Consider the following 19,818-nt stretch of genomic DNA (forward strand, 5'->3'; position numbering starts at 1 on the left):
TCTGGTGCAGAGCTGCAATTCATGTCTCCATCCTCTGCATGGAGACACTGAACTTTCCACATAGAGATGCATTGATTTAATACATTTCTATAAGGAGATGCTGGTTGGCCCGGGCTAATTGGGCCCTGATCTGCCTACTTGACAGTAACAGCCAATCCTATGGGTAAGCACTGTGACTGGTTCAGAGAATCACTTCTGATTATGATAGCCAAGTAGGCAGATTAGGGGCAGAGGCAGCAGCTGCAGACCTGAATACAAAATTTTACTATATTTAGGGAGGCTAGGAGGGGCTAGATGGTGGTTTTGGCACTATACACCCTGCTCCAAATTATTTTGCAAACAATATTTTTCTCATTTACCTAAATAATTGATGTAAATAACAGTCAGCATAATTCTCATGTTATCAACTATTAAGAGTCCAATTCAAATTTTATTTTACAAATCTCCTAATGATAACAGTATTTTTTTAAAACATTAAAAAACTTACAATGCACTGTTCCAAATTATTACGCACAGTAAGTTTCAAAACACTTTATAGGTTGTGAAGAACTGAAAATTGTCATTTGTTGTGTTTGCAGCATATTTACTGAAATCAAAAGCTATTTCAATCAAACTTATAACAACATTTTAACTTTTTAAACATTTTAACAGATCACGTTACATTTTAACATAGGACCCCTTATTTGGTAGCAGCTTCACAAGTCCTGCATCCATTGAACTTGTGAGTTTTTGGACAGTTTCTGCTTGAATTTGTTTGCAAGATGTCAGAATAGCCTCCCAGAGCTGCTGTTTAGATGTAAACTGCCTCCCACCCTCATAGATCTTTTGCTTGAGGATGCTCCAAATGTTCTCAATAGGATTGAGGTCAGGGGAGGATTGCGGCCACACCATGACTTTCTCTCCTTTTATCCCCATAGCAGCCATTGATGCAGAGGTATTCTTTGCAGCATGAGATGGTGCATTGTCATGCATGAAGATGATTTTATTACGGAAAGCATAGTTCTTCCTTCTGTACCAGGGAAGAAAGTGGTCAGTCAGAAACTCCACATACTTTGCAGAGGTCATCTTTACACCTTCGGGGACCCTAGAGGGTCCGACCAGCTCTCTTCCCATGATTCAAGCTCAAAACATGACTCCACCACCGCCTTGCTGACGTTGCAGCTTTGTTGGAACAGGGTGGCCGTCCACCAACCATCCACTACTCCATCCATCTGGACCATCCAGGGTTGCACGGCCCTCATCAGTGAACAGGACTGTTTGAAAATTAGTCTCCATGTATTTTTCTGCCCAATGCAGCAGTTTCTGCTTGTGAGCATTGGTTAGTGGAGGCCGAATAGAAGGTTTATGCACAGTTGCAAGACTCTGGGGTACTCTACACCTTGATGTCTGTGGGACTCCATGTAATGGTATTTTAGCAGCTGCTCTCTTGATCCGACACATGGATCTGTCAGAAATCTTCCTCAATGTGCCTTTATCTGCACGAACCCGTCTGTGCTCTGAATCAGCAATAAATCTCTTAATAGTGCGATGATTACGCTTTTCGTGAAATATCTAATGAAATATCACTCTTTTCGGCAGCAGAGAGATCCTTTTTCTTCCCCATATTGCATGAAAATGGTGCTCTGCTTAATAATGTGGAACACCCTCCTTTAGTAGTTTTTCCTTAAATTGGGCTCACCTGGCAATCTAATTATCACAGGTGTCTGAGATTATTTTCAGTGATCAAAAGAGCCCTGAGACACAATGCCATCCATTCTTTGTGACACTAAATTAGAATTTGCATAATAGTTTGGAACAGGGTGTAGAGTCAGGAATACAGGTTTGTGTTTCTGACCCTATAGTGTTCCTTTAAACTAACGGAAGCTGGTAATTATCAATTCGAATATCAAAACAGATACGTGCATATTTGCTGAGGTGATTTAATTCCATTTATCGGACACAACCTGTCTGATATATGGACTTGTCAGATTTGACAACTTGAGTTATTTTTTTATTTTCCATTTGCCCACTGGCAGCAGTAGCAGTAGTCTTAAAATTAAAACAAAACCCTATAGCAAGAATAAAAAATAAGTCTATGGGGGTAACTATGACCCCCTTATTAGTATAAGTATACGTTTAATGCCTAATTTGTGCCACCAAGTATTATTGTGCAGGTGGGAACATGCCAAACAGTGAGCAACCAGCAGATAGGGTCTCTATTAAATACAAAAACAGGAAGAGAACATTCTAAAGTGTCCGCTCTTCCTCCACTTTGAGCAGAAAGTGGGTCTATGGGTGGGGGTTGGGGGGACGCTAGGATGTCACTATTGAGTAACTAGAGACCAGCTTTTGTTCCTCTTGTCAATCTAGTTCACTTTATTATGGTTCCTTGTTTACCTAAATGGAATTCATTTGAAGATGTCTTTGATTGGGGAACTTGTTTATCCTCTATTTTCCTCTTCTTGGATTCTATTCCCAGTTGAAAATATGTGAAATAGGAATTATAGTAAATTTAAGTGCATTTGTGCCTTTCCAGTTGTGGCATTAGAGTAACATTATAAACTAAATAGAAAAAAGTACCAAATAAGAATACAAGAATAAAACAAAAACTTTTCTTATTTCTAAAAGTCAAAATTATATGTGACTGACCCCACTTGAAAGGAGAACACTTGGTCTTACTTAAGTACATTGGTTTCGCGCAGACTCACATACGCTTTTAACCCCTTAAGGACACATGACGTGTGTGACACGTCATGATTCCCTTTTATTCCAGAAGTTTGGTCCTTAAGGGGTTAATGAAATCATATTGTTGGTTTTTTTTTTTTAACATTACTAATAATTTGTAAAAAAAAAAATTACAAAAAAATTCAATCTAAATAGTTTATTCAAGCAAGTACCTTATCATCGGGTAGAACATGCCAAATAGATATATTTCTCTCGTCTGCCTCACTGTTGATTGACAGATAGGATGGCTGGTAAATTTTTGTTGGTTCTAGAATCAAGACCTACAAAACAAAAAAAAATCTTAAGAGAGATGTCACTATAGTTTGTAAACACAAACACAAATATGAATTATTATTACTGAACCTACATTGAGCACATATGCATGTTTAGTAAACCACTGCAGACAAAATGAAGACTAAATACATTTTGCAAAATTCAAGTTAAAGCAAATATATTTTCTGAAATAAAATAAACATACAGCAATACTTTTATAATGTTTAACTATATGAAAACAGGACAGAAAATCCCCAAATAGCTCTAAACACACAAAATCTATACAAAAAGTGCCTTTGGTTCATTAACACAGCATCTACAGACAAGGGAACAGTCAAAAAGAAGCCCAACACATTTTGGACTAGTGGTGGTCGTTATTCCCTGGGTTAGAGGTTTATATATCTGTTTCTGTATATTTTTACTGCAGGAAAGCTTTTTGTATTTTCACTTGTGTCAGCATTTTACTTCTGGCTTACTTTCAAAACATGAAACCTCCCGGCTGGAAGACCACAGACAAAGTAGGTAAGATGCAATTTATTGCTACAGAAGATGTGCAAGCCTGTTCATTCTATTTCTTCCAACATGAATGTGTATTCACTAGTTGAAAGGGTTACTCCACCCACCTTAACCACTTTTAGAATGGTTATGGTGCAAGCTACTCGTATGTGTCGCATTTAAGCTTAAAACACTGCCTATACCGAGAAAACAGTTTTTGCGCCAGGGTGTACTTATACCTCTGGCACATGTTGCTTAGGTAGTCTGGTACTCTGTGCCAAAAATATATATGTAATCAGATTTTGTACTTCACTTGTAGGCACCTCTGCCCAGCCCACCTTGCCTTATCATTGCAAAAAAAAAACCAAAAAGCAAAATTTGCTTTTTATCATGTTTATGGATGCATGCTTTGTGTAGAGTTTGCTTCTACTTGTTGTAGTATATATTTGGACAGATGCATTCCTGCATTACTATGGGAATACGCTGTAACATGATGTTCAGGAAACAACACTTCAACTTTATTATTAGTCATTTTTTTATTTTTAGTATATCCGGTGTGAATTTTGTAATGCATTAGCAAGGGCTCACTGGGAAACAGGACTGAGAGCTTGTTTCTTAACCCCTTAAGGACACAGCTTCAGAAGCTTGTCTTACGCTTAATGACACAAGCAATTTATGCATTTTCTTGCGGTTTGCGTTCAACTGCAATTTGCATCTCTCTCATTTATTGCACCGACAACATTACATACAGTTTTTTTAAAGGACAGAAAGGGCTTTAATGTTATGTAACATATATATAAATGCTTATTTATTATAAAAAGAAAATACAGAAAAATTACAGTTTTTTCAATAATAATGTGTGCACAATTAGTGAAGGTTAAGGAAAGTAATTAAAAATAAATTCATTTAGTTGTTCTGATTTACAGAATATATAATGTGTCTGGGATTTTAAGATTTTTTGGTCGTTATAGGTCACAAACCACAAGGAGTAAAATAAACTTTTAATGTGGAACGACTTTAGAATTTGGAATGTTTGTCTTGTAAGCTTAATAGCCATAAAAGAAAAATTGCCACACAAAAGTATATATTTATATAAAGAAGACATCACAGGCTATTGTCCTAAGGTTGTTTTGACACTTTCTACGTAGCCATTTCACTGCCAATCTCTTCTAAATATTGGAGTAAAATTGTGGTTTTTTTGGCACACAAAGTTATAACAAAGAACTTCTCATGTGTATTTTGTAAAGTTGGTGTTTGCTATTCATAGGCGTGCACATTGCACAAACGCACGCCGCGTGTATATGTATTTTTATATATACATACATATATATACAAATACAAATGGGATGCAGTGTGTGTGACTGAGGGGTGCAGCGTGTAAGGGGTGCAGTGTGTGTGTGATTGCGAGGGGTACAGTGTGTGTGGGTTACAGTGTGTGTGTGTGTGTGTGTGTGTGTGTTTGTGAAGGGTGCAGTGTGTGTGGGGTACATTGTGTGTGATTGTGAGGGGTGGGTTGTAGTGTGAGAGAAGCTTTGCAGGCTAGGATAGGCGTCTGAGAGGGGAGCAGCTTTATGATTTAATTATACTTATTTAAATATTTTTTTTAAGTGTTTAGCCCTCCTCCCTCCTTGTTTCTTACCTGCATCCAGGGAGGAGGGGTGGTCAGCATATTCCCTGGTGGTCCAGTGGCACTGTAGGGGCTCTTAACCTTCACATCTGCAGCCCCGCAGGGTGAAGACTCTTCTTGCGAGTCCCGGCACCACATGGAATTGACCGTTGTCGTGTGGGGGCTGAAAGTGTTTGGGAATGCTAATAGTGTATGTGGTGACCGTGTGTGTGGGTGGGGATGATTGGGTGAGGGTGGGGGTGACAGGGTGTGTGAAGGGGGGCTGTGACAGGGTGTGTGAAGGGAGGCTGTGACAGGGTGTGTGAAGGGGGCTGTGACAGGGTGTGTGAAGGGGGGCTGTGACAGGGTGTGTGAAGGGGGGCTGTGACAGGGTGTGGGTGGGGGGATGTGAGGTGGAGTGCCTGTGACTGGGAGTGTGGGGTGAAGGGGCTGTGATAGGGGGTGTGGAGGAGCAGTGACAGGGAGTGGAGGGGCAGTGACAGGGGGTAGAGGTGGGTGGAGGGGCAGTGACAGGAATTAGGGGGGTAGACATGCAGTGACAAGGGGTAGGGGTGGAGGGGCAGTGACAGGGGGTAGGGGTGGAGGGGCAGTGACGGAGGATGTAAAGTTGGGTGGAGTAACCCTTTCAACTAGTGAATACACATTCATGTTGGGAGGTGTAGGGGCAGTGACAGGGGCTAGGGGAGCAGTGACAGGGGTTAGGGGTGGTAGAGGGGCAGTGACAGGGGGTAGGTAGGTGTAGGGAGAGTGACATGGGGTAAGTGGGTGGAGGGGCAGTGACAGGGGATAGGGAGGTCTAGGGGCAGTGACAGGAGTTAGGGGGGTGAAGGGGCAGTGACAGGAGTTAGGGGGGTGAAGGGGCAGTGACAGGGGTTGGGGTAGAGGGGCAGTGCCAGGGGTTGGGGTAGAGGGGCAGTGAAAGGGGTTGGGGTAGAGGGGCAGTGAAAGGGGTTGGGGGGTAGAGGGGCAGTGAAAGGGGTTGGGGGGTAGAGGGGCAGTGAAAGGGGTTGGGGGGTAGAGGGGCAGTGAAAGGGGTTGGGGGGTAGAGGGGCAGTGAAAGGGGTTGGGGGGTAGAGGGGCAGTGAAAGGGGTTGGGGGTAGAGGGGCAGTGAAAGGGGTTGGCGGTAGAGGGGCAGTGAAAGGGGTTGGCGTAGAGGGGCAGTGAAAGGGGTTGGCGTAGAGGGGCAGTGAAAGGGGTTGGCGTAGAGGGGCAGTGAAAGGGGTTGGGGGGGGGTAGAGGGGCAGTGACAGGGGGTAGACGGGGTTATAAATACCTACCCTGGTGGTCCAGTGGGCGCCCTCTCTCTTGAGTCTGCAGCTCCGCCGGAAGTGAGCTGCAGACCACATGGTGAGTCTTGCGATCTGCGGTCAGTCAGAGCGTTACTGTGGTAACCCGCGGCAACGCTCTGACAGGCTGGAGATCGCGAGACACTTCAGTCTGCAGCTCACTCCCAGCGGAGCTGCAGACTGAAGGCTGGATCTCCGTCAGGGCAGACTGACAGGAGGGGCCTCGCACCCGGCGACACTGCGGGCAAGCCGCCGGGCCCCCTCCTGTGTCGGGTCCTCTGTCGAGGACCCGACATGTTAGTCTGCCTTAAGGCAGTGCAGCACGGAGGTGTGATTAGGGTGTGCCCGGGCACACCCCGTGCGCACGCCTATGGTGCTATTCCTGTATAAAACTTTATTTTGTGTTCAGCTACATCTGCTGAGTACAACGATACCACCATTGTATGTCTTTGCCACTATTTCTTGAAGAGACAGTGCCATATAGGAGACCGGTCCTTTTTAGTATTTACAGTAGAATTTTGAGACGGATTTAATGGGCCTATGCTTCAATTTGGGGTATTATAGCAGTTTGACTGTTCAAACAAAACCCACAAAGGCCTACCATTTGTAAAAGTAGACACTCCAGGGTATCTCATATGGTGCATATTGTGCATTAACATGCCCCCATTTTTTCACCAATATATGCCGAAGTATGTGGTAAAAAATTATTATTTTTTTTTTTTTTCAATTTGACAATTTTTATTCTTTTTCAAATATTTTCTCAAAAAAAAAAAAAACTCGGGGTACAGAAAAGAAAAAGGGTTGGGGTCAATTGGTGACATACCATGCCATGTCAATCCTAAGTATTGTACATTAACATTGTACAGTAATACATTAATACTACAATCATTACATGGGTACAGAAAGGAAATTGGTTGGGGTTAGAGTGTTGACATACCATGCCCTGACAATCAGAAGTGTTGTACCTTAACATTATACATTAATACATTAATACAATATCAACACCCTTCCACGCCCCTTACACTCTCTTGCGGTGTTTTCTGATTGGTGTGGTGACTAGCTGCTATCTAGCTCTGCTCCTGTTGTTATGGTCTGTGCCCTTTTCTTTAAGGGTTCTCGTGGTTGTTGGGATTGTCATCTACGTTAGTTTTGCGCTATGTAGTGAGCGCCTCCATGCTTCCCTCCTCCCTCTTCCCTCTTAACTATCCGTCCCTCCTGTCTTTTAAGACCCACCTCGGTCCTTTGCCTTGTTTTCCCCCTTGTACTCTTCCCATCTCTCGCTGGCTGGTCCTACGTGTTTTTTGAATCCGATATGTGTGTTTGCCATTTTTTCGTATTGCCAGTTTAGTGATATTTGCTTCATGAGAGCCTCCCTGGTTGGAGGCAATGGTGACCTCCACGATCTGGCTATTAATGTCACCGCTGCTATCAGCAAGTGGAACAGCAGAGCCTCCTCAACTCTGGTCAGTGCCTGTGGTAACATGAATAATATGCATTGTTGGATGGAAAGTTTCCATTGCCTGCCCATTAGATCTTTAGCTATTCCTTCTACCATTTCCCAGTAGTCCCCAATCTCCTTGCATGACCACCAGATGTGGCTCATTGTACCTTTTTCTGTCCCGCATCTCCAGCATACATTGGGAGTGTTCGGATAAATCCTAGCTAATTGTTCGGGTACCCTATACCATCTATATTGCAGTTTTCTGATAGTTTCTAGATGAGATGTGCATCGTGTGTTGCCTTTATGTATTGTAAACGCCCTTTGCCACTGTTCCTCATCTATGTCTTGCACCAATTCTGTATGCCATGTCTTTTGGAATGTCATGCCTGGGTCTGACCTGTCGTCTATGAGTGCGTTATAGATCTTGGAGATCGTTTTTTTGGGAGGTTTACTAGAGAGGCATAGATGCTCTATGGATTGGTTAGTGGCTGACCCTTGGTGGTTTATTGGTATCCCTGTGAGTAAGGATTTCAGCTGCAAGTATGAGAATAACGCATTGCTGGATATGCCGTACCTAGCTTGGAGGTCTGGGAAGTGCATTAGCTGGTCTCCCTGATACATGTGGGCAATCTTAGAGCAACCCCTTTCTGACCATTTTTTTGCATCAAACGTCGGGATCCCTATTGCTAAGCATGAGATTGGGGCGTCCCCAGAGAGTGTCCCCTCTGTCCCTTCCCTCTTCCTGTTTTCGTCCCAGAATTGCAGTGTGAGTTGGGTGGTTGCTAATGGGAGTATGTGTCGGGGTCGGAGTTTTTGTGGTAGCCATAATAGTTCCTTGAGGGATGTACATTGTGTCCAGTATGATTCTATCTTTGTCCATTGTGGAGCCTCCCCTCCCGCCGTTGCTACTTTGATCACTGACAGTTGGGCCGCCCTATAATAGTCACGTACATTTGGCATGCCTAATCCCCCTTTTCTTAGTGGTATTTGTAGTGTTCTATTCGCTACCCTGGGTTTTTTGTTCGCCCACACAAATCTGGTTATCAGTCTCTGGAAGGAGGTCAGATACGCGAGTGGCAGTTTTATGGGGAGGGTTCTCAGAAGATATTGGAGTTTTGGGAGCAGCATCATTTTTAACGTTGTAATTCTTCCTACCCATGATAGATATTTCCCTTCCCACGATCCCAGTGTGGCTGCTGTTTCCTTCAGAAGCTTGGTGTAATTGAGTTCTAACAGTTTGTCGGTACTCGGTGGGATGCGTATGCCCAGGTATGTTAAGTGGTCCCCTCGCCAGTCAAATGGAAAGGCGTTTTTGAGTCTAGCTAGTGTTTCCTTTGGCAGCCCCATCCCCATCGCCTGCGTCTTTGTGACATTTAACTTGTAGTAGGAGTGTTTCCCATACTCCATGATGGTAGCCATGAGGTTGGGAAGTGATATGTGGGCTGTGCTTTTATTTTGTGTCCCTCTGTCGATGTTAAGTAAGCTATTTTCTGTTGTGCTTGCTTCGTTTTGAGGAGGTTAGCCGTTAGTTTGCCTGCTTTATTTCCCTGAGAGTATTGGTTGGCTTTTTTGCAGGTGTAGCCCTGTCCTTTCTATGGCTTTTGTGTGTATGGCCATATCTCCATAATGCGCTTTTTTAGTTCCTGTGTGGGGGCTTGTTGGTTTTGGGTGTTAAGGTCCTGCAGCTCCTTTTGCCATAGCCTCATCTGTGCTTGCGCCAACCTTTTTAAATGTGATGCTCTTTTTATCAATAGGCCTCTGGCTACTGATTTATGTGCTTGCCACAGTGTGCTTTGGGATATGTCTCCCGTATCGTTTTCTGTAAAGTAGTGAACGAGCTCTGTTTCTAATGTCTTCCTGAATTTACTATCTGTAAGAAGCGACGCGTTTAGTCTCCATGGGCTTCTATGTGCGGAGTCGTATAAGTCTGTCAATGTCGCCACTACTGGCGCATGATCTGACCACGTTAATTGAGTTATAGAGCAGTCCCTGACTTGTTCCAGATGTTGGCCTGCAATCCATATGCCATCTATGCGTGAGTAGGTATTGTGTACAGTGGATAAAAATGTATACCCCCTTTCTCCCACATGTAATGCTCGCCACACGTCATAGTAATGGTTGTCTTGGAGCAGTTTTTGTATTGCCCTGCCTTGTCTCTTAAGCGGTTTCAGTCTGGCTGGTGTATGCAGTCCAGTGGTGTCTATCAGAGGGTCTAGTACATGGTTAAAGTCGCCACAAACCACCCCTATGCCTTGGCTTATAGACGACAATTTTTTGAACACCTTGTGAAGGAAGTTTCGTTGTTCCTTGTTTGGGGCATAAACACTTGCAATGAAATATACGACCCCATTAAACGTCCCCACCACCATAGCATATCTGCCCTCTGTGTCTACCTCCGAACATATTAGTGTGAACGCCACATCCTTACTGATAAGTATTGATGCCCCTTTCGATTTATTGGAGTACGTGGCGTGGAATTGGTGGGGGTAGTCTTGTCGGAATAGAGGTGAATGGGCATTGGCTTTGAAGTGGGTTTCTTGTAGGCACACTATGTCGGGTTTTAGTTTTTGCAAATCTTTTCGAAGCAGCCCACGCTTTGCTGGGTGATTAAGCCCTTTAGTATTATGAGAGTATATTTTCATGGGGGGTTGTACAGTCGGATTACGATTTGTGGTGTGTTAGTGTTATCTGTTTTTGGGAGGGACACCTTTCCCAGCTTCATCGAACATGGTGTCCGCTCCCTGTGACGTTTGCAATGTGTGGGGCTATTCCCATCCGGAGGTGGCGCTATTGGGGGTGTTGAGGTGTGAGGTGGTACCTGCAATGAATGTGTACATAGAAAAACATGGTGGTCTAGCAGATGAACATAAACAAGTAAAACTAAACATACTGCCATGGTAATGGCTTGGTGCCTAACTTTGGCACAGTGGGGTAGGAAGTATCTTTCTTCCATGCCTGTCCACAACGGTCTTACGGCCTGTATTGGGTGGATCATTGGTATTCGCACCTGTTATCTTAGACATTAAAATTACCTTTAGCATTAACATTAACAGTAACAGTAGCATTAGGAGTCCCATGGTTGGGGAAGTCAATTGTGTTGCCCCCAGGTCCCCGGTTTTACCTTGTTGGTTAGGAGTGTAACCGTAAAAACATGGTGATTCTACCGACCTTGGACCCCTTGGCGGGCACTTTTCCCCTTTAGAGTCTCAGTCTCAGTGTCTCTATGAGGTACCTGCCACAGTCTTAGGTTGCGGGCTACGGCCCTGTTTCTGGTGATCTTCTTCCACGTGGGAGGTAGTGTGGTCCGTCCTGTGCCTTGGGGTGGTGTCTTCGGCGGTGGTAGGCCCCAATCTTTCAATGCTTGAATACCCGCTTCAGGAGACGTGATGGCTGTCATCTTTCCTTCGTGCATAACCAGTAGTTTAACTGGGAATCCCCATCTATATGGCTTCTTATGTTGCCTCAGGCTCTCTGTGATGCTTGCAAAGGATTTCCGTTTTTTCAGCGTTACTGCCGATATGTCAGCATAGATTGTAATCCCTTGGTAGGGTGATGGTAGGTTCGGGCGTTGTCTGTTTGCCCTCATGATATCTTCTTTACATGGAAGTAGTGGAGTCTCACTAGGGTGTCTCTGGGCTCTTCAGATGTAAGGAATCTCGGTTTAGGGACTCTGTGGTACCTGTCTAGTAGGAGCATGTCTTGATGCAAGTCTGGGATAAGGAGTTTAAACAGCCCCTGTATGTATGCATGCAGATCTGCTGTGCTGACCGTTTCTGCAATCCCTCTCAAGCGCAGGTTATTTCGTCTGGATCTATCTTCCATGTCTGCCAGCTTGTTCTCATATGCCACCATTGTGTCTTGCATTTCGTTCATTTCAGCCCGCATGGCATTATAATCTTCAGCGTGGTCCGCCATCTTGTCTTCCAATGACGACGTGCGTGTGCCCAGATCATGGATTTCAGACTTGATTTCGTTAAGTGATGTGTGAGGGGTAAGTTGTAACTTTTGGTACATATCGTCCAGCATTTTTTGGATCATGCTTTGAGTTGCGGGCCCATCCGCTGTTTGTCCCTGCAGTACAGAGGTTTCATCTTGGGCGCCATCTTGGGACTCCTCCGGACTCAGTGGCAATTTCCCCTGGGCATTCCGAGCGGCAAAAAAATCACTTTTGTCGCTCCTTTCAGTCTGCCTGCGACCCTTGGACTGTGACATCGTCGTGGGTACAGTTTTTTCCGCCTTTTAGGTGCTCGTTCCGCTAATTTTAGGCCGTGGTAGCACGGAGCTACACCAACATGCGACCGCTGCGCTTGAGCTCCAGGCCACGCCCCCGGTAAAAAATTATTTTGGGCTTTTTTTTTTTTTTTAAATACGGATTACATTTTTGCTGGGCATTTGGTATATTTCATATGTTCCACTAAGTTCAAACCCCCCAAATATGCTCAGCTAGGTCTTCTGAGTAAAACAATATGCCCAACGTATGACCTAGACACTATTTTGTGAAGTTACAGTGCTGTAAAAGAGACGTGACTGGTTCAGGTTTTTAAGTGTGAATTTTCATGGAGGGTTTTGATGCGTCCGTGTCCCACTTTGGACCACTTGAGCAGGCTACATATTACAATTACAACATAAAGGCATACTATTTCTTTTTTTAGCATATTTTGAACCTTAGCGTGGGATAATCTTTCCGCTAGCTTGTACCAAGTGAAGTGGTAATAAGTGTTTTTTTCTGCCTTTTTGACACACAAAGTGAGTTTGCACAGTATATTTAGCAAATCGTATGTGTGCTACGATTGTATAATACTTAATTTGTTGCTCAGCTATGTCGGTTGAGTACAGCAATACCCCAGTGTGTACCTTTGCCAGGTATATGTGGACATCGGAGGGGCACATTTGGGACACAGCGGAGGGGCACATTTGGGACACTTACGCTGTGTCCATGTTCCATTTTGTAGTAGTTTATTTTGGTTATTGAAATTTCCCCACAAACACATACTATTTATTAAAGAATACACCCTGGGGTAATTCAAAAGGCGTATTTTGAAGTTTAGTGTGGGACAATTTTTTCTCTAGTTTGTTCCAGGTGTAGTGGTAATGAGCAATTTTAAAAGTATTTTTTAACTTTTTAAAACTAGTTTTTAAACTTTTTTTTTTTGCTTATTAATTTTTGTAAACTTTCCTAAACTTTCTTAAATTTTTTTAATTTTTTTTACAGATTTAACATTTTTATAAGTTTTTTTTTACCGTTAACCCCTAACTAGCAGTAAGCAGCACTAACGGTAAATTCCCCAATTTCCCATAACTCCCACACACCCCAGCCAGCAAAATATATCATTATAAAATATTTTAATTAATTAAATAAAGAACCCCTGAGGGTTAAAAAAGAAATAAGTTAACCCTAAGGGGTTTAAAATAAATAAATAAATAAATAAATAAAATCGGACCACAACATAATACTGTGATCTGTATTTTGATCACTGTAGGTAGTGATCAACTGGCATTGAAGGGGTTAACTTTTATTAGGACTGAGTAAAGGAGGTGGGGATTTTTAAACGATTTTTAAAAAAATGTTATTAAAACATTTTATAAACTTTTTAAACTTTTTTTTTTTAAAACTTTAACCCCTAGCTAGCCTAACCCCAAATTCCCCACTAACGTCCACCCACCCCAGCTAGCTAAATATATTATTTTAATATATTTAAATTAATAAAATAAAATTAACCCCCGAGTGTTACAAAAAATAAAAGTTGACCCTCAGGGGTTAAAAAAATAATAAAAAATATCATTTCATAGTAAAATGTATATCCTGCCAATTGATCACTGTAGTCAGTGATCAATTGGCAGGGAAGGGGTAATTTTTAATTAACCCCTTAAGGACACATGACATGTGTGACATGTCATGATTCCCTTTTATTCCAGAAGTTTGGTCCTTAAGGGGTAAAAATGGGTAATGGGGGGTGGGATTTTAATTAACTTTATTTTATTTTAACAGGGAAGCAGATCATCAATGATCCGTCTCCCTGCACTTCACACTGAACCCGGAAGCGCAGGGAGGCGAATCGTGAGTCCCTGCAACACATGTGCTCGCTCTGACAGCGTGTAAGAGCGATCACTGCTCCAGGGGCAGCTAATACAGAGGCAGCCCAGAGCACCGTTAACCCCGCAATCTGGGGTTAACTTTACCGCATGACGGACCAGGTCAGTCACCCGGCGGGAAGGGGTTAAAATGATAGACACAACAGATCAACCTAATGATATAATGTGTTCTGGTACAGAGTTTGAGTGCACTGAAATCTTACTCAAATGAGAGCTCATTTCTAACTGCAAAGTGTTAAGTACATGTTTATGTCACAAACGGGGGCACTTGTCTCATCTAAAACTCAGCCAGGAAGAGAACAAGTGTATATAACTACACTGAATGAACCAAAAAAAATCCTTTCAAATGAAAAGTAAGGCAACAAAACCGCTAAACTAGTTCATCAAAGTGGTCTGGGTGCAGTGTCCCTATTGCGCTTAGTCCTGCAATGTAAAACATTGCAGTTTTACATTGTTTACATTGAAGCAACCTCCCTGCTTGCTAGGCAACTTCTGGTCGCCCGACGTTGGACGTCCTCACGCTCTGCATAGAAAAGCACTGATTCAAAGTTTTCCTATGGGGAGAGACTAGTGCGCCTGGTGAGCCATACATGCTTTAGGTCTCCCCCAGTGGATGATGTCAGAAAACTGATCCAGCATCGAGGGACATCGGCACTGGGATCGGGTAAGTAAATAAAGGGATTTTATTGGTCAAGGATGTGGGGAGGGGTGTGGGAGTAGGAACTATAGTGTTAGGAATACAGGTTTGTATTTCTTACATTATAGTTTCCCTTTAAAGGGACTCTCCAGGCAGAGTCTTTTACTCACCTCGTTCCAGCGCCGGGAGCCTCGTGAAGCCGCGCCCCCTATTTCGTCAAAATGACGAAATAGGCGGGAGCGAGCAGGGAGCAATCAGACGCTTCCATTTGGAAGCATCATTGCTCCCTTGTGCGCATGCGCGGCTTCGCCGCACATGCGCACATACTTCAGAGGGCGGCATTCATGTGCGCGGCCGCGAGCTGAGCTGACTGACAGCTCAGCTCGCGGTCTTTGCCCGCCCCCCTCCACTGCTGACAGGCTGGAGAGAGAAGGCGCGCACACAGTGCCTTCTCTCTCCTGCACACGTCAGACGTATTTTAATACGTCTGACGTGTACAGGGCCTTTTTAGGGCCCTGCATGATAGGAAGTCCCTCTGGTGGCCGTCTGAGTGATGGCCATTGGAGGTATTCCTATCAATCAATGTAAACACTGTATTTTCTCTGAAAATACAGTGTTTACATTAGATTGCCTGCAGGGAGCTATAGATCATACCTGAACAACTACATTAAGCTGTAGTTGTTCAGGTGACTATAGTGTCCCTTTAAGTCTAAGTCGAATAGGACTGGTTTAGAGGCAAGGGGATAAAAAAAAAATACAAAAATCTGAAGTCTTTTTTTCCCATTTTATAATTTAATCTATGTATAATTGAGATCTAGAATTTCAGTATTTGATTTTTGTGAAATACAATTTAACCATAGTTTTCCATCTAATCAAACACACACAACTTCTTCCTTTGGTAAACTAGGACATACTTATATTTTCTAACACCCATTTGAAATAAGTGTGAACCAACTATATTACTCATGGTACAAATATGATGTTTACAGGAAAACCACTGTACCAGAACAAGATAAGAAATGTTAAAATATAAAACTGCAAATGAATACATTTTTCAAATACAAACCTACTGAAGGTCTTTTATATTAGAGCATTGGGAGACTGATATTCTTTTATAATTTGGAATATTAAGTATAAAGTAAAAGTAGCGCACAAAGGTATCTGCAAGCAAAAAAACAAACAAACAAACAAACAAAAAACAAAAAAACACACCACTGACACCTTTTTCAAGATGGAGACAGAGATGCCCCAATAAATGTGTTTCACTAGATAGAAGATTAGTAAAAACAATAAATACCTTCCAGAGAGCCAGAAGCGCAAGGGAAGGTAGTAGCAGAATACTCATGGCAGGAGAATGTAACAATAACAGAAAAGAAGGCAGATTTTGAAACAAGCAGCATGATTCAAACTATAGGCTCAGGCAAGGACACAGAGAAGATCAGGTGAACTCACATGATGCCAAATGGAAAACGTTCAGAGAGAACACAGCAGGAAGAAGAAATAATGCTGGGGTTCAGGGAGCAGCAGGATTATATTGACCTGACAATACCGAACACACAGGTAGCTTTGGTTCTGAGGTGGCTGACACATACAATATTATCTGACATGGTTAAGGGTAGGCACTCAACTATTTACTGTCAAAGCACAAGATGGAATAAACGTTGCACAACAACAAAAGGCTGGCACAGCCTGCAGTACAACTTCTTAAATATATTGTTTATATGCATCTAAACAAAAATAAAAACTGTGAATATGGTATACATGCGTACATATTGGGAGTGGTGGGTGGGAGGGTGTTAAATGGAGAATCATAGTTAAATAATCACTATAGGGTCAGGAACACAAACATGTATTCCTGACCCTATAGTATTAAAAACCACCATCTAGCCCCCCTGGGCCCCTCATGCCTCCATAACTATAGCAAAATCTTACTGTATTCAAGCCTGAAGCTGTAACTCTGCATGCTGTTTGACTCATAAAACCAAGCAGTCTGCTGACATCAGAAGTGGTAGCCTGATCCAATCACAGTGCTTCCCCATAGGATTGGCTGAGACTGACAGAGAGGCAGATCAGTGGTAGAGCCAGCATGATTCAAACACAGCCCTAGCCAATCAGCATCTCCTCATAGAGATTAATTGAATCAATGAATCTCTATGAAAAAAAAAAGTTCAGTGTCTGCATGCAGAGGGAGGAAACACTAAATGTTTGGATGCATTTTAGGCAACCATGACCCAGGAAGGATCTCTAACAGCCATCTGAGGAGTGGCCAGTGAAGTTACCACTAGGCTGTTATGTAAACACTGCATTTTCTCTGAAAAGACTGTGTTTACAGCAAAAAGCCTGTAGGTAATGATTCTACTCACCAAAAAAATTCAAAAAGCTGTAGTTGTTCTGGTGAATATAGTGGCCCTTTAAATTAAGGTGGTTTTGAAAGTATGTATAAGATTGCAAACACTCACCGGAAATCGAACCACAGATACATCTTTATTTGTGATCTCAACAAGGAAATCCATCCAAAAATCTACAAGCTCCTGCTTGGACACATGTTCTTGGCTTGTTTTTTTAAAGTGCTGATATATTAAAATGGTATCCACAACTGAATTCAAGTACCTACAAGTCAACAACAAAAGAAAAATAAATAGGTGCACAAAATGAAGCGGATATCTTGCACTGGTTTTTCCCCTTTACAATTGCTTGGCTGTTTTCAGTTTTATTGATGGGGTTTTTTTGAACCAGTATCTGTAAGTGCTGCAAGTTTTACTGGCGTGAGTAAAACTGAACTGTTGCAAACTTGTATTGTCTAGAAAGAAAAATAGATGCACATTCTTAAATAAGTTGCCAATCTGTATCTAAAATACCTATGGCCAAAGTAACTATTCATGATTGAGTAAGATCAGTCTTGGAATTTGTTGGCTTTAAATTTCATTAAAATTATTAAAACATGCTCGTTCAAGGTTGTGTATCCATTGTACTCTACCAACTAAAAGGCAACAATTCATCTATATATCTATAGTATCTATAAACACATGTATCCAAGATAAATCCTATTAGTAATACTACTAAAATAATAAACATTTAGCTTGGACAGTATAATTATAGCTCTTCAATTCTTTGCAGGACTGTTGAGTTAACTATTTATATATTGAGTTTGTAAAGAAATCTCATTCAAATGTTTTAGAGTAAGCATAAATAAACTCAAATAAAGTATTACACAAATAAATAACACATCTAAGTATATATATGTTTTCCCTAATTTTTTTTTTTAAGTCATTGGTAATATCACAGTATTCATGGTATGTAGGTGTTCCGGGTAGATTTAAGTTTCAAGACTTTCATGAACCACACTCACAGAACATCAGTAGATTGGAGGCGGAGCCTGACCGCCAAGCCGTGCGGACACGCAAAGCACGAGCTCCTGCCTGGCGGGCAGAAACCGGGGTAAAAGCGACGGCAAATCTGCCCGAGGACCACTGAGGGTACACCACCCACGTCGGGGGGTGTCCCACGGACCCGATCGAGACCACCCCGGAGCCTGTCGGAGCTACGAGAGCGAGAATCCAAGTGCGGCCTGGGCTTAGGGCCGGGGAGAGGCGGCCGCTCTCCCCGACACCGGAACCCTTAAGAGACCTCGCATCTCCCAACTCTCCCCCCCCCCCCCCCTGGACCGGTGGGGGACATCCCGGTCCACTCTGGGCAATCTGACTGGCACAGATGGCAGCTGAACCAACCACACAGCAGGCAAGGGCACCAAACTACCAAGACACAACCAAAATGGCCGCCCAGTGCGGGCCTAACGAGCAGAGTACCTGCGCCCAGCCACCCACATACCTCCTGGGGGCCTTAGACCAGATCTGCGCAAGCTTCTGGGCCACACTGCACAGCCGCGGAGTGACTCTCCAGCTGGCGGTGAAAACTGTAGCATCAGGGGTCCGACCCGCAACGAGACGCCGCTACTACAGATACCTGCCTCAAGCTCCCAGGACAGCCATCCGGCGACGTAGATATCTGCGATTCCCACGGCGGGAAACGGTACCACGATACTCCCACTCCCAAATACACATAAGCGGAATAGCCTACCACGCATATCACGCAAGCACCCCACCTCACCTGAAACTCTGCAAAAGCACAGCACGACCCAGCTCATCATAACCAGCGCTGCACACCAAGCAATCAAGCGGCTGCACATTCTACAGGTCACTACAAGAGCAGACTCCCAACACAGAAGCACCAAAGACAGGGCACATCAAGACAACAAGAGAGACTTCCCTCCTATGGGCATAGGCTGAAGAACTCACATTCATGTCTAACGGCGGGCACACCGCTCCAGCACCATGGGAGCCCCTTCTCGACTACCGCTGTGTGGACAATAAGCACCAAGTATTTACTGAGAACATAGATACTAAACCCTTATGATCCTCAATTGCCTGCATATGCCTGAAGCAGACTAGCTAAGATGAATGATTGACAGAGAGTCCCAGCGTCAATTTATTTAGCCATAGCACTGTAGTACTCTCAGCTCATTTAGTTAATTTTTTACTCTGTTTAGCATAGCTGGTCAGGGTGGAGGGTAATAGCTATCTGTCCTCAGCGGACTTTCTTTGTTCATATCTTGTGTCTAGCTAATTTTGTTAAAGCAATACCAAAACAAAATATGGCATTGACTAGCAAATAGAGTCAGGATCAGTATCTGTATGCTTACCTAACCTTAGTCCACGTCAACTGACACACAGAGTTCAATTAATGATGTTTTATAATTACTCAAGCGAGAATCTACACTGTTGAAATACTAATCCTAATAACTTAAAAATGTGCCTGACTAACATATGTCACAACCTGTATTGCAAATGTTTTCTAAACTTATCCTGATGTCGCTGTTGTGGCGCACCAGAGCGGTATGTTACTAATGTGCACGACAAAAATAAAGAATTAAAAAAAAAAAGAGAGAACATCAGTAGATTATGAATTGACACATTATCGTCAAAACGTAAATTAGCATCAACCAAGTATGCCATGTATGTGTCATCTATATGAATATATTTTATTACAGTTTAACACAGTTATTTTACCTGCAACATACTTTTCACAAATTAATGAGGGCAATCAATATTTTAAATGACAGAGAAATTCCATACTTAAAAGACTTGCAACATTAATGCATTAAAAACTAATTATAATACAGTAATAGAGATTTAAGAAAAATGTAAAAACTAAAAATCACCCTTTAAAAAAGCAAAACCTTGCAAATGATAAAGTAAACAATGT

General features: G+C 42.8%; 1 protein-coding gene across 1 annotated transcript in view; it reads right to left on the reverse strand.

The window, feature by feature from the left end:
• MAP3K5 (mitogen-activated protein kinase kinase kinase 5) overlaps nucleotides 1-19,818 on the reverse strand; it is a 163,685-nt gene that overhangs the window by 66,913 nt on the left and 76,954 nt on the right. Inside the window, exons 10-11 of the mRNA XM_063443265.1 lie at nucleotides 17,016-17,166; nucleotides 2,877-2,984 (exon numbers count right to left, since the gene is read on the reverse strand). Coding sequence (XP_063299335.1) covers nucleotides 2,877-2,984; nucleotides 17,016-17,166 — 259 coding nt within the window. The remainder of the gene's footprint in view (nucleotides 1-2,876; nucleotides 2,985-17,015; nucleotides 17,167-19,818) is intronic.

Source organism: Pelobates fuscus, chromosome 2, assembly GCF_036172605.1.
Source record: "Pelobates fuscus isolate aPelFus1 chromosome 2, aPelFus1.pri, whole genome shotgun sequence".
Lineage (NCBI taxonomy): Eukaryota > Metazoa > Chordata > Amphibia > Anura > Pelobatidae > Pelobates > Pelobates fuscus.